At 56.4% G+C, this 14,405-nt stretch overlaps 1 protein-coding gene across 1 annotated transcript in view; it reads right to left on the bottom strand.

Annotated features, from left to right (window-relative positions):
• The window catches only part of LOC119375651 (uncharacterized), a 43,575-nt gene extending 29,379 nt beyond the window's left edge, over positions 1–14,196 (bottom strand). Inside the window, exon 1 of the mRNA XM_037645879.1 lies at positions 14,093–14,196. Coding sequence (XP_037501807.1) covers positions 14,093–14,161 — 69 coding nt within the window. The 5' untranslated portion in view covers positions 14,162–14,196. The remainder of the gene's footprint in view (positions 1–14,092) is intronic.
• Positions 14,197–14,405: the final 209 nt, after the last annotated feature.

Raw genomic sequence — 14,405 nt, 5'->3', positions numbered from 1 at the left:
ACGAACGCCACCCATAAATTCCCGACACAATGCACATGGTATGCGACGCTTAGGTAGCCGATACATCACTTTCCACAAGAGCGTGAAACAGGTGCCAAACAACAGTGCTTTTGCGTAGGAGCAGATGTGCAGAAGCTCCGCCCCCGTAGCGTTCGCTTCATTGCCAAAAGAAGTTGTCTGCAAGTATAGAAATAGATTTGCTTCAATATTGTTTGTTTTTATCATTTAAGAGTGAGGTAATATTTACCGTTTGAATGGGATCAAAAATTACACATATTCTCCACCCACGGGCAACCATGGTGGGATGCGAAAGCGTCGCGGGGGGTGCGCACCGAGTTTCCGTTTCTCCTATGTGACTTATGAGACGGTGGTTGTCGAGGCGTTTGAAATACTGCTTGCCGACGCTGACGTTTACGTTCGGCTTCCGGAGCCTTTCTCTGCTCCGCGGCGGTGGCGCTGCCGCGGCAACTAGCGCCGACGTTGACGTTGTTCGTGGTGTTTCGCTCAACATTGCACAGAGATAGAATGACGGAAGCACAGCGAACGCGCACTTTCGCAGCCTCGCAGCTTCGAGATTCGCTTGCCGGCGTTGGCTTTTACGTTCAGCTTCGCGAGCGTCTATAGCGCCGTTACTAAGGAGAGTGCACGGGAGCGAGCGCGCGCCGCATTATAAAGGAGCGCACAGCTCTGGCGGAGAGAGAGAAACGGGCGAGGAGAAACGAAGCGGGTGCAGCGCTCACGCCACTTCCTCCCACCTCCTCGCGCTCACGCAAGGAGACGCGGGAGAGTTTCCGCATGCGCAGTATGGGTGCGGACGCTGCAGAACGGACACTGCCCTGAGCATAAGATGCTTCCGCATCTAAAATAGAGGACGCGACCCTAATTCTTGACTCAGGTGTCTTAGGGGCATTTGCGCGTCTGCGTTCGTGTGCTCTGGTGTATTACCTTTAGGTGTCGTTGCGCTGCAGAAGCGGATCTCAGAGCCCACGTAGATAGAAGGGCATTGTTGAGAAATGCTCCGCGAGAGGCCGCAACTAACCTAGTCATAATTGGTTGAGGGGGGTTGTTCAGTTGGTGTCGATCCCGCCATTTTGCCGGTTTGAAGAAAGTTTAGCTGGGTCTGCATTTGAGGTGTGCTGGCCTCTTGTGTGCCCTGACGCTGCTCGAGCGCTGTCAACCGGTTGACGATGTTGGCCATCCAGGTTGTATTGTCTTTTTGCATTGCGATGAGCCTAGCTTGCATAGTTTGCATGTCTGTAGATGTGTGGCATTGGAATCGTAGAAGTTTCCTTACGAAACGAAATAACTTTCAACTCCGCCTAAGACCCATCAGAATTCCAACACTCCCACCGTCATCGCCTTACAAGAAAGAGAAAGTAGGACGAAAATCTGTAACTACAGAACACATGCAACATGCACAGGAAGAAATGACACTTTCGCGGGATGCGATACTGCGTCATCGTGACCTAACGGCTACGGACCACTCCCTCGAAGGGATCTATAAGAGAGCATTCTTGTGGAGCTTCTCCCGAGAATGAACGGCAGCGTATTTGTTCACAATCTACAAAGCCCACCAAAAGGCCCCGCAGCCCTTCGAAATACCCTTTCCATTAGCGGCAGACGCCCGCTAATAGTGGTGGGTGAAGTTAACGCCAACCATTCTAGTTGGGGTTACAAAAAGAACTGCAAGAAGGACAAGCACACTGCACTTTGGACATTCATTGAAAATGGGGGTCTCTCGGTCATAAATGATTTAGATCACCCAACTAGATTAGGCAACAGTGTCCAACATAACACCAGTCAAGATCTTGACTGGACGCGAAAGTGTTCACCAAGAACATAGCACACAGTCGGTGGACCAACACATGCAACTCCTACGGGAGCGACCACTACGTCATAAATATTGTGGGAATCGAGCGTGCCCTTCCCTTTGGCGCCTCGTTCCCCAGCTAGCGCGCGTGTTGGCCCCGCGCGGCTCGAGCGCCGGGAACCGCCGTTAATCGGCGGTATGGCGACCGCGGCGGCAGCGCCAGGCCTCTTTGTCTGGTGCAAGACATGCGTCAGCTTCCCGGCGCGCGGGCACGCGTCCGGGCATGCCTCGCCATGCTCACGTGCTCACGTCACCAAGCTAGCTTACGTCACTGCGCAACGCCGTTCCTCATTGGCCGCCAGTGACAACCCCCTTCCCCCTTGAGCTCGCTTCTGTCTGGCGCGGGCTTGCCCGCGTCAGATGCTCTCAGGCTAGCACGAGACGTTGACGCGCTGCTCTAGCAGGCGGCTTCTCGTTCGTGTGCTCGACCGCTGCCCTTTGTGTGGTAGTCTTAGCGCCGCTGGCAAGCGTACTCGATCGGTCTTGCAGAGTTCCCTTTACGGCCTGCAAGCCCGTGACTGTCGTACTGTGCTGCATCTTGGGTTAATAAACCCGTGTTGTTTGCTGACATCCTGCCTCGAGTGCCTTTTCTGCGCCGTGCCGGAGTCGACGAACCCGGCCGTAGCGTCTTTGTTCGCTACGGCAGTAGAGAACGTCCCGTCCCTTGCCGGTCGCCTCGTAGGGTAAGCTTTGTGCTAAACCTATCTCCACATAACTGGCGTCCAACGTGGGTCCCGACATGGCTTCAGAGCAGACCCCCTCGAGGCGCTCGTTCCTGTTCGACCCTGTGGCGACGGACTTGATCTCGTTCGAGGCGGACGGCTGCGACAGCACGGGGTACGGCCCTCTCGGCGACCCCCTGCTTTCGTTCACCGGGAGAGATCCCTTTTTCGGGGCCCCCTACAGTGATGCGAGCCGCTTGAACGAGGACCACAGTCCTAGCCAAGCCAGTAACGGGCTGTATCAGCTGTTCGAGACTCACGCGCTTACGGGCCCGTCCCCGGCGCAGTCTCCGCTCGCTGGCCTTTCCCCGTCAGCAGCACGGTTGACAGCTCAAATCGCCGCACCCGATCCTTCCTACCGGGAGCACTCAGGTGTTGGCGGGAACGCGCTTACTGACCCGCCGTGGTCGCGAGCGCAAAGGGTTGACGATGTCGTTCGCGAGCCAGCTCGCTTGGCCGACAACGTCGCCGCGTTGCCCGACACTCGCATGCCTCCGACTCGCGGTGGCGACGCTTTCGACAAACGTGAGCCACCGTGCTCCACGGTCGACCCGTTCGCCAGTCGCGTGAGGCCTCATGCACCAGTCGGAGCGTATACCCTACCCTCCTCCATGCCGTTTACTGGCCCTTTTAGGTCTGACGTGCATGCCGGAGAACAGGCGCGCGACCCTGTTATGGCTCATTCACACTGGGGAATCCGCCGGCCACAGGGACCGGAATTCGCGCGCCGCCGAAGTTCAACATTGTTCACACCGCTTAGCAACCGCACCGCCGAAACTAGGGCGCCTAGTTGTCATCGTCCCTTCGCGCGAAGGAACGCTGGCATCGACGCGCTCTGCGTTGTGTACGCGTTTCGTGATGGCGAAGCGCATAAACAGGAGCAGGGTCGTGGAACTGCTGGGCCTGCTGGAAAGGAACTTTCTGGCGACGTCTGACGAGGAGAAACATGCGTTCGCCGAACAAGAAACGACGCAAGCAGTCGTAGTTGGTCCGCCCTGATTTGCAAGACGCGAGAAGCTTGGTCGAGCCGAGATAATGCTACCCGTTTTGCGAGATCGCGATGGTGTATTGCAAAGATGATAATCGCGACAACACTTGGCACTTGTCGAGAGCTACAGGATGATTACGAAAGACATCGCTGTTCCTGCGGGCTTCGACGACTGCGATATTACAAGCGCGCCGCCATTTTTCGAATGTTCGACTCGCGTTTCGATTGGTTCGCGGTGAGGGAATCCGGCGGCAGCTGCCGCAAAAATCGGTCCAGGACCGATCGGCGCGGAAAGGGATTTTCCGGCGGATCTCGCTACCGCCGAAGCGGATTCCGCGCGCTCTCGCCGCCGAATGTCTCAGTGTGAACGCGCCCTTACGGCCGCGCCTGCGTCGGAGCAATCGCCGCTGCACGCAACTGCGGCGCAGCTCCTAAACGTCCTGTTGGAAGCGGCGCGCTCGCAGCCTTGTGCTGTAAAGGGAGGCCTCGAGTCTCCTCAGCCAGGCGCACCGAGTAGCCTAAGGGTACCTCTGCTTGAGTACAGCGGTTATTCGGACCGCATGAGTGCCATAGAGTACCTCGATGCGCTGCACCGCTATCAGCGGGCGATGGGGCTGAGCGACAGCGTTATGCTCGGTAGTGTATTGCCTGTATCGCTGACAGCCCAAGCGGCGCGGTGGTACCGACTTGTCGGCCACCAAGCTCGTTCGATGGAGGAGTTTAGGGCGCTCTTCCGTAGCGAATTCCTTCCTCCTGACTACGAGCGCCGCATGCGTCGTGAGCTAGAGCTCCGAACACAGCATCCCGACGAATCTCTCCTCGAGTACGTCCGGGCTTTGCAGGAGCTCTACCTCCTTGCCGACCCTACGGCATCAGACGCTGAGAAGGTAGAGCGAGCCATTCGCCAGGCTCATCCAACCTTCGGAGCGCCCGTTATCGTAACCTAAACGAGCTGGCCTCCGATGCGAAGCGTATTCAGGGCGACATACTGGCGGCGAGAGCCTACCGCCCGCCGCCACCGCCGTCCGCTTCTCTCGAGCCTCGTTGTGCGTGGGCTGGTGGTGACTCGTCACCCCGTAATCCCCCTAAGCACGAGGTGGCCTCGGCCGTGAGCGAGCAACGAGACGCGCCGGACGTTTCGGACCGCGCGCTCGACCTGTACTCGTACGCCCGGGCGTGCCCCTTTGCACTGCAGGGCGAACGAGAACGGAACCCCCGTGTCCCAATGCACGAGGGGAGATCCGATCGCGGAGCCCCCCCTGCGGCTAGCGAACGGAGGCCTCCTAGCTCTCAAGGGTCGCCAAAATCCCTCACTGATGGGGGAAAAGGTGTCGTCTGCTACCGTTGTCATGAGCGTGGCCACACCGCGCGATCATGCAACGCGCCCCACCCGATGCAAGGGCCTGCTCGCCCGTCGGGAAACGGGGTGAGCCGTCGGTGAGCTCCCCCTCGCCGGCGGCTACAGCAGTACGAGAGCATGGGGGTGTAACCCAACCTCTGGCACCGATGGCGTGTCGCGCTGGACATGACTTTCGAGATCGAAGCGCGATGGACATGACAGCGAGATCGAAGCCCCGCCGAACAGCGGGGCTTCGAAGCCCCGCCGAACAGCGGGGCTTCGATCTCGCTGTTCGGCGAAGAGGTTATGGCTCATTTGCGCGACCGCTCTGTCCGCATTCGAGCTTGCGACACTGCCTTCCATCTCGCCAGCGGTACCGCCACCTCGTGCGGCGCTGCGCGGTTGGTTGTGCGCTGGGAGAAACGCGCGCGCCGACAGCGCTTCGTGCATCTCCCGGGTCTTTCCGTGCCCGTGATTCTTGGTCGCGACTTTCTCGCGCACACGGGTATCGTGATAGATGTCGCGAGCGGAGGCTACAGGGACGGCCCTTCCGGCGCCCTACGGCCATTCGCTACACCTCCCGTGGTCTCGGCTGCCCGTAAGTCGCCGGACGCCACGAGAGAGCAGGAGGAGAGGGGACAAAACGTGGCCCCTTCGGCCCGTGTCTCTCACTCCGACGCCAAGACTGGCCCTTTGGCCGGCGCGGCAGAAAACGGTCCGTGCCTACCGCTTTCTCTCGAGCATAGCGCTGCCGCGGTGGACGAGGTCTCGGCTACGCCGGTGACCACCCCCGTACGCAGCAGCTCGGATCGCTCGCTGCCGCCTTTGCCGGACAGCTTGTCGACACATGAGAAGGCACGCCTGTCGTCGCTGCTGACTCGTTTCAGTCACATGTTCACTGAACGCCCGGGTTGCACCTCTCTTGTGAGGCACCGGATTGACACAGGCGACGCACAACCGTGGAAATGCAATCCTCGCCCCGTCAGTGCGGCAAAGAGGAAAGCAATTGACCGGGCATTGGATGAGTTGATTGAGACCGGAGTTGTCCAACGCTCAAACAGTCCCTGGGGTTCACCGGTGGTAATGGTCCCCAAAAGAGACGGCTCTCACCGGCTCTGTGTGGACTACCGCCGGCTGAACGAGGTCACGAGGAAGGATGCTTATCCTATGCCTAACGTTCACTCGATCGTGGCTGCTCTAGGCGGTGCCTGCTACTTCAGCACCTTGGACGCTAGCCGCGGTTACCTGCAGGTTCAGATGGAGCCGGCTGACGCGGAGAAAACTGCGTTCACCTCTCACAGAGGTCTGTACGAGTTTACCCGCATGCCGTTTGGCTGTTCTGGAGCTGAAGCTACGTTCCAGAGACTGATTGACCGCATCCTCGGAGACGCTAAATGGCAATTCGCCATGGCGTACCTGGATGACATCGTCATCTTCTCTAGAACGTTCGAGGAGCACCTCCGCCACTTGGAGGACGTCCTCGAGAGGTTGCGTGCCGCCGGGTTGACCTTGAACCCGAAGAAAGCTCAAATAGCTGAGACTCGCATTTCGCTATTGGGCTTTACCATCGAGAGTGGTCGCGTTCTGCCGTGCGAGGAGAAGGTACGTGCCATTGTGGAGTACCCGACGCCGGCGAACATTCAGGGCCTGAGGCGCTTTTTGGGCATGGTGAACTACTACCGGCAGTTCATCCCAAACTGCGCGGACGTCCAAGCGCCCTTGACCGCACTGTTGAAAAAGTCGGCACGATAGAGCTGGGGGCCAGAGCAAGAGCGAGCCTTCAAGGCTCTATCTCAAGCTCTAGTGGCCACAGCCGATCTGAAGCTGCCCGACCTCAACAGGGAGCTCGTTGTCCAAGCGGACGCGAGCGACCTGGGTCTCGGGGCGGTACTGCTTCAGGAGCATGACGGCGTCCTCCGGCCAGTCGCCTTTGCGAGCCGGTCACTTAACGCCGCCGAGCGCAACTACAGCGTGACTGAACGGGAATGTCTCGCTATAGTCTTTGCTCTCCGGAAGTTCGACTGCTACGTCGACGGTGTGCTATTCGTGGTGGAGACGGACCACATGGCACTCACCTGGCTTAAGCGCTTGCGCGAGCCCTCGGGCCGTCTCGCGCGCTGGGCGTTGACCTTGCAGCGGTACAACTTTGTTGTGCGCTACCGGAAAGGGAGTTCGAACGTCGTGGCCGACGCCTTGTCGCGTGCCCCCGTTCTGGCGTCTGACACTTGTGTCCGCCACTCCCAAGAGCAGTCGCACCAAGTAGACTCAGGGGCCCCTGGCTCCAATAGGTCGAAAGGCGCGAACCCCGACGGCGCAGTGGCTTTCGAGTCGACCGCCTCGGGTGAGGACGCATACCTGGTAGACCCTGTCACGTCCGCCGGTATCGTCTTCAGCAGAGAGGACCTACTTGAGGCACAGCAGGACGATCCGTTTTGTCAGCAAATTGTTGACGGGCTCAAAGAGCTGAGCTCCCAAGAGGAGCGGGGTGGTCAAGCCGCCGGGCGCAAACGGACAGCTGGTATTGCTGTCGGCGCCGAGTGCCGGACGCAGACTGGTATTGCTGCGGGCACGTTGGACTCGTATCTGCTTGATGCTGATGGCGTTCTCCTGCGCTATGTCCCATCTGAAGAAGCTCCCCAGGAGTCTTTCAAGGTGGTGATACCCCGCAGTCTAAGGAAAGCCACCCTCGGCTATTTCCACGACTCGCAGTTGGCCGGGCATGCGAGTGGCCTTAAGACTTTTCAAAAGTTGTGCCGCTCTGCTACCTGGCCTGGCATGAAGCGTGATGCCCTTCACTATGCCCGCTCATGCCGCGTGTGCCAATGCGTGAAGCCTCGTGGGGGCAAGCCTCCCGGGCTCATGCAGCCGATCGACAGCCAACAACCCTGGCAAGTCGCGGCCTGTGACATTATGGGACCTTTCCCAAGAAGCCGGAGAGGCCATGTCTTTCTCCTGGCTGTCACTGATCACTTCACGAAGTGGGTCGAGCTGTTTCCCCTTCGGAAGCTAACGGCACGCGCAATCTGGGACAAGTTGACCGAGGTCTTTACCCGCTTTGGCTTTCCGGCGGAGTTGATCACGGACAATGCGTCCTACTTTACGGCCAAGGTGTTTGTGGATGCGTGTGCTGCCTTTGGCATTAAGCACCGCAAAACAACCACGTATCACCCACAGGCCAACCCGACTGAGCGGATAAACCGAAACCTCAAGCCCTTGCTGACAGCCTTTGCGCAGCAACACAGGGATTGGGATGCCTGTCTTAACGAGATAGGCTTCTCCTTGCGGTCCACGGTGAACCGTTCAACCGGGTACACGCCCGCTTTCCTCAACTTCGGGAGAGAGCCGCCTAACCCCATGGACCGCGTTCTGCGGGGCGGCAGCCGGGCGTCCGCCACAAAAGCCGGCCCGTCTGGCTACGCGGCGGAACTGCGCTCACGGATGGACGCAGCCCTCGACCTGGCGCGTTCCAACCTGGCAAAAGCGCGAGCTGGACAGAAGGCCCAATACGACCGGTCGCATCGGGAAGTGCACTACGATGTCGGCGATCTTGTCCTCAGGCGCAATCACGTCTTGAGTGACGCCGCCAAAGGCATCTCGGCCTCCCTGTCGGCCAAGTGGTTGGGCCCATACCGAGTGCAGACCAAAGTGTCGCCTCTGGTGTACAAGCTGGCTGACTCCCAAGGGAGGCAAGTCGGCGGTCCAGTTAACGTCTCCGACCTCAAACCTTTCGTTGCCCGCAGCAACGACTTGGGAGGGGGGGAGGCGGCCGCCGAACCGCAGGAAAACCGTGAGAAGGCTGGCTCCAAGCCACGCCATCGGTACAACCTGCGGAAACGCACCTAAGCAACCTTTCTCCCACTGACAGGTAGCTGGACTTTATTCCATACCATGACAGTGAATGGAGAATAACCGCTGAGGTGCGGCGGCGCACGTCTGGAAGTGGTAGAAGGCCCTCTTGGCCAAAAATACCCTTTGACGTGTTGTCCAAGCCATAACCTGGCAAGCGCCCCCTTTTGTTGGGCAGCACTGTCAGGCAGGCACCCCTTTTCGGCAAGCCGGCTATGCCGGGGACATTTCTGTCCACTCCTGCGTCGCCCAGTCGTCTCCCTGCGCCTGGCTCTACCGTGCCACCAGCCTGTTCCCGACCAGCTGGCCTGCTGTTCCCTGGTCCTTCCTGCGGTGGCCTGGTTCCTGCCTTCTGGCCTGCAGACACCACCACCCTGCCTAACCCACCGGGCAGCTTCGGCAGCTGCTCTCGGCGGCTAGTCCGCCCACCGAAGCTTCAACCCAGTCCTGAGCGTGGTCGCTCCGGCTCCCGTTTCCTGGCTGCCTGCTGTTCCTGTGTGGCCCGCCGCCCCAGCGACTTTCGGAGGTTGGCTGCCGCACGCAACTGGCAGCCACGCCTCGTACGTTCCCGGTTGCCAACCTCTCCAGTCCGGCGAACTTCAAGCGGGCTGGCTGCCCGCCCTTGTGCAGTTTTCCCCGTTCCTCCTGGGCTGCGGACCTTCTTACGGCTGTGGGCTCTCCCTTGTGGTGAAACTTTCAGTGGAACTTTTTCGTGGCCATGGCCGACTTTTGGACTTGTACCTTCGGGAAGACGACACCCCCCCCCCTGTTGGACTTTGCCCCGTTGGCCAGCCCCCTTGCGGCTGAGCTGACCTTGCCACTTGGCCTCGGACAGCCTCTTTCACAGGTTGGCCTCGGTATTTAGGAGGGGGGAATGTGGGAATCGAGCGTGCCCTTCCCTTTGGCGCCTCGTTCCCCAGCTAGCGCGCGTGTTGGCCCCGCGCGGCTCGAGCGCCGGGAACCGCCGTTAATCGGCGGTATGGCGACCGCGGTGGCAGCGCCAGGCCTCTTTGTCTGGTGCAAGCCATGCGTCAGCTTCGCCATGCAAGCCATGCGTCAGCCAGCGTCGCGGCGCGCGGGCACGCGTCCGGGCAGTGGAGAACGTCGCGTCCCTTGCCGGTCGCCTCGTAGGGTAAGCTTTGTGCTAAACCTATCTCCACAATATATACAACTAAACTTACTGGTTCAATCTACCCCACAACCCATAAAAATTAACTGGGATCAATTCCACCAAATTCGCATTTCAACTGCCCGCACCATCGACGATCCTGACGCATGGACGCAAAACCTCTCCCAGGGCGTGACATCAGCTCCATCGACAATCCCAGACACACCTTACACCGAAATCGCGGACAGCTACCTCCTACACTGTGGGAGGCCCACGCCAGCAATAACGACGGTTAGCCAACAGGCATAACAGAGCACTTAAGCGACGTGTTGAAACATTTGCTAAAGAGTTTGAAGACCATGCGGGGCATTTGCCAAGCCAGAATTGGGGCCAGTTATGCGGCCGCATAAGTGACAATCTCAACATGGATACCTGGCCATTTTTCCGCTGTCTACTGGGTCAAGATAGATTTACCAGCGCAAAAAAGACAGGACATTTAGGAAGGACACACACTGGGTCAAGGTCACACAAAATCCAAGCAGCGGAAAAATGTCTGCTGAATCATCTACAAACTCCCCCTACAAGCGGAGGCCCTTCTTGAAGCTCTAAAAATCGGTACTTTACTACCACTACTCGCACACCACTCCCCGTCTGCCGCGGCAACCCTAACCCCAAATTGGACGAAGACATCTCGCCATGGGGAATAAGGGCAGCCATGCACAAACTCAGAACGAAATGAGCCCCAGGAGCTGAAGAAACATGACTAATCCCTCTGTCATAGGAATCGGTATAACACGAAAGTGAAACGTGTCTTCACAGACGTAGTTGAGCGTTTGTTGCGCATTTTTTCGTCCCAAGGGTGAAGGAATGAATGCTACAGCAACAAATTGTAATGTCACGCGAAGAACGGCAAGCAGCTCGAAACTTGCAACACGCTGCTCAAGCAGAAAGGACGCACGGAACGAACATACACAGGATGAGAGCGAACTGTCACATTTGTAACTTATTTCTGCGTGAACACCGCGCTCCTTTCGCAAAAGCGGCCGCTGCTCTGAGCCAAGTGACCTTCGTGCTCTCAACGCGAGACGTACAAACCACCGCGATCACGAGATAAGCGCACGCACAAGCGACCACGCCCTATAGACGCGGGCGCTCGTCGCAACGGCGACGACCTTTCAAGCGCGCTCTTCGAGCCCTTCGCTCCATCTCGCTAGTGATAACGAAAACACGCTGTAACACAGATCTCTGAGTACAGCCACCGGCAAATGGTGTATATAAATAGCTCGCCGTTAGCCTTGCGAAAGACGTGCCGTCCGTGGCCGAATCGTTTCGCGCTTCGCGCTGCGGAACGAAGGGTCGTAAGTTCGACTCCCGGTGACGGAACTTTTTCTTCTGGTTTTTTTCTTTGCCCACTGTTAGTCTCTATATTTTACAACGTCACATCCGTCACGGAAATACGTCAGTGGAGCCGTGGTGGACCCCGGCATAAAACACTTTCGTGTTAAAATCACGAATAAGACACTCCGGAACATTGATGAGCGCTTCATACAAGCCATCACAGACCTCTTCAAGAAATGCCGCAAAGTGGAATGATTGCAGAGCAATATACGCATGTCAAGATCACCTTCATCCCTAAACCAGGGAAACCTTTGGATCTAAAAAATCTCCGACTGATTTCTCTAACCGCTTGCTTAACCGACGCACGCCGCGGCTGGGGGGCTACCTGCTCGCCGATTAATCAGGGCTACTGTTCTTACACCCTACAAGACGCCGCACAGACATGGGTCCTCCTCCCAGCATTCGTATCAACATCGGGGATCAATAAGTTCCCGAGGTCGATAAAGTGCGATTACTGGACATCCTTATCTAGAACTACGGCAAAAAACAGTGCCACTATTACTAAGCTCGCCAACGCCGTCCATCAGGCTATCAGAATGATCCGACAGATATCGAACTGCCACCGAGGGATGCGGGAGCACGAGTTCCGCCGCCTTATACAAGCTTTTGTAATAAGTCGAGCGGTATACTCCCTTCCATATTTATTTTTTTTTCCAAGGCAGGTGAAGAAAAACTAAATGTACTAATCAGGTAAGCCTATAAAGCTGTTTCAAACTCCCCAGGCACACGTCGAACACCCGTCTGCTCCTTGTGGGTGTTCACAACACCTTAGACGAGGTCATCGAGGCCCAAGTACAGCACAACTCGAACGTCTATTATGCACAGCTACGCGGCAGCACATTTTTTCAGCCCTAGGCCTCAATACTACAAGCTCTCTTAGACCCACGCACTCTACCCCGAGAGACATTCAATCCAGACTAACAATACAACCACTCCCCAAAAACGTCCATCGAGTCCACCACCCAGCTCGGCGAGAAGCCAGAAGCACGGTGCTACGCAAACACTACCACGCAAATATAGCACTCTATGTAGAAGCCGCAGAATATGCCACTCACCAAGCCTATGGCGTGAGCGTTGTTTCCAGAACATTGCACCAAATAGTTTCTGGCTCGACTAACGCTCTTTCCTCCCTACAGGCGGAGGAAGCCGCAATAGCTTTGGCAAAATCCGCAACCACTGTCACACTGAGCTTTAGCGACTTTAGTGAATTTCGCACGAGGCAGGGTTCACGCGCCTGCTTTCAAAATTCCGAATTCTATTAACCCCCGACTAAATCAATTCAACTGCAATGGGTACCTGCTCATGCAGGCAAACCTAAGAAAGAAGCAGCAGCCCACAACAGAGCTCGAGCGCACGTCAACCGAACACAGCCAACTACAGACACAGGCAGTGCACGGGAAAGCATGGTTGATTACAACGAAATGTCTTTCTACTATCGAGAGATCCGGCTTGAATACGCACCTCCCCCCCTCCCTCCAAGTAATCACTCTCTAAACTCGAGCAGGTGACCAGACGTAAACTTCCATGTCATAGGTTTTTATACCCAGCTACCCTTTCTCTTATCGACACCGGCCCTTTCTCCCCTGCATGCACACTCTGCAAAGCACCCAGAGCAGATTTTCACCACATCATGCACATGTTCTCTGAGCTCCAGCCACCCTACGAATGGCAACTCACCGAAATAGAGGGATGGGAGATCACGTTGTCCAGATCGGACCAGGCTGCAGAAAAGCAGCTGGTGGGCTGGGCTCTAAGAGTCGCTGAGAGCCACGAGCTCCCGGCCACCCTATGCGAAATCCAGCCGGCCCATCAATTCGCTGTCAATTTAGGCTAAAAGAATGTTTTCACCACCAGCACCCACAATCTTAGCTGCTCACAATCTTTCAAAGAGTTCAATCAATTTATTTGCGATGAACACTTTCGGTGGGTTGTTGCCGTCGCCGTCATGCCCCAGATAGGGTCCAAATTAGTAATGTTCCACACGCTACTAAAAGCGGGCAAGCGCTGGGGACGAGACCAGCTGAATTAGAGATGAAAAGAGCCGGCCATCTCCATCGCATGAAGGGCACTTGCGATAACATAGCCCTCAGTGCGAGGCCTGGCTCGATGGTCATCAATCGGAGAGGGAACGCCCCGCGAAGGAGCGTGAAGGGGCGCCGTTGGGGAGGGGGGCTGCGTCGGTCGAGCAGCAACTGTGAACTTGCTCATAAGGCCGCGTTCGGAAGCGCTGTCTAGAGAGACAACAGGAGATGGCTCGTAAACTTGATGTGCCCTCAACGTTTGCTTCGCGTTTAGAGGACTGAGCGCCAGAAAACTGTTTCTGTCGATGGAGTGACCGCATTTCCTTAAACAAACGTTTCGTTGAGTTACGCGAGATCGGATTCAAAAGAGGTAGCTGCGAGCCTTGCTTCGTATAACGTTCCTATTTGTTGCTATCGCATTCATTGCTTTGCCCTTGCGGTGAAGCTGATATACTTAAAAGAATATATTTAATAGTGAGAGTAAGTGCTCGACCAGATATGCTTGGAAGGGAAACAAGAGTGTCACTCGGGGCTCGCGTAACTAATATGTCATCTTGAAGAACGACAATACGGAAGCTATCGTCAGTTGTGTTGGATATTCTCGCGTCGTCATCGCATAACGATGATGAAGAGTGCTCTATTGCTGGTTAGGTATCATTACAACGAACGAAAGGAAATTACTGTTGTGATGAGAATCATCGCGATGAAATAAATAACGACTTCCGAACTCCTGTGATGCTCACAGGTAATTACGCAATGTTTCTGACCAAACAACAGCATACAGTAGTGAGGCTCCTTACCTCTGTTATGTTAATTGGATCCGGAAATTCATAGGAGTCGCTCTCATATGCCATAGATGCGGCAGCCATATAACTCGCCAGGAGGAGGGCACCGAAAAGATTCATGTCTATTAAATGTGGGCCACTTCACGTGAAGGCTGCGCTTATATTTGCCGCAGGGGCGCGTACTATTCCGTATGCGTGTTATTTACGCGCACCTAAGCCGTAAAATGTGAAATAGGCCCAGTCGTTCTCTGAAAATGTTCTACTATTAAAAGAATGATGATATTTTGCTGCTGATAGTAAGACAATATAGTTCACAGGGGCTTTGTTT

The sequence above is a fragment of the Rhipicephalus sanguineus genome, chromosome 11, assembly GCF_013339695.2.
Source record: "Rhipicephalus sanguineus isolate Rsan-2018 chromosome 11, BIME_Rsan_1.4, whole genome shotgun sequence".
NCBI classification, from domain to species: Eukaryota; Metazoa; Arthropoda; class Arachnida; order Ixodida; family Ixodidae; genus Rhipicephalus; species Rhipicephalus sanguineus.
Note: the sequence above shows the minus strand (reverse complement) of the source record. Positions and strands in the feature narration are given on the sequence as shown.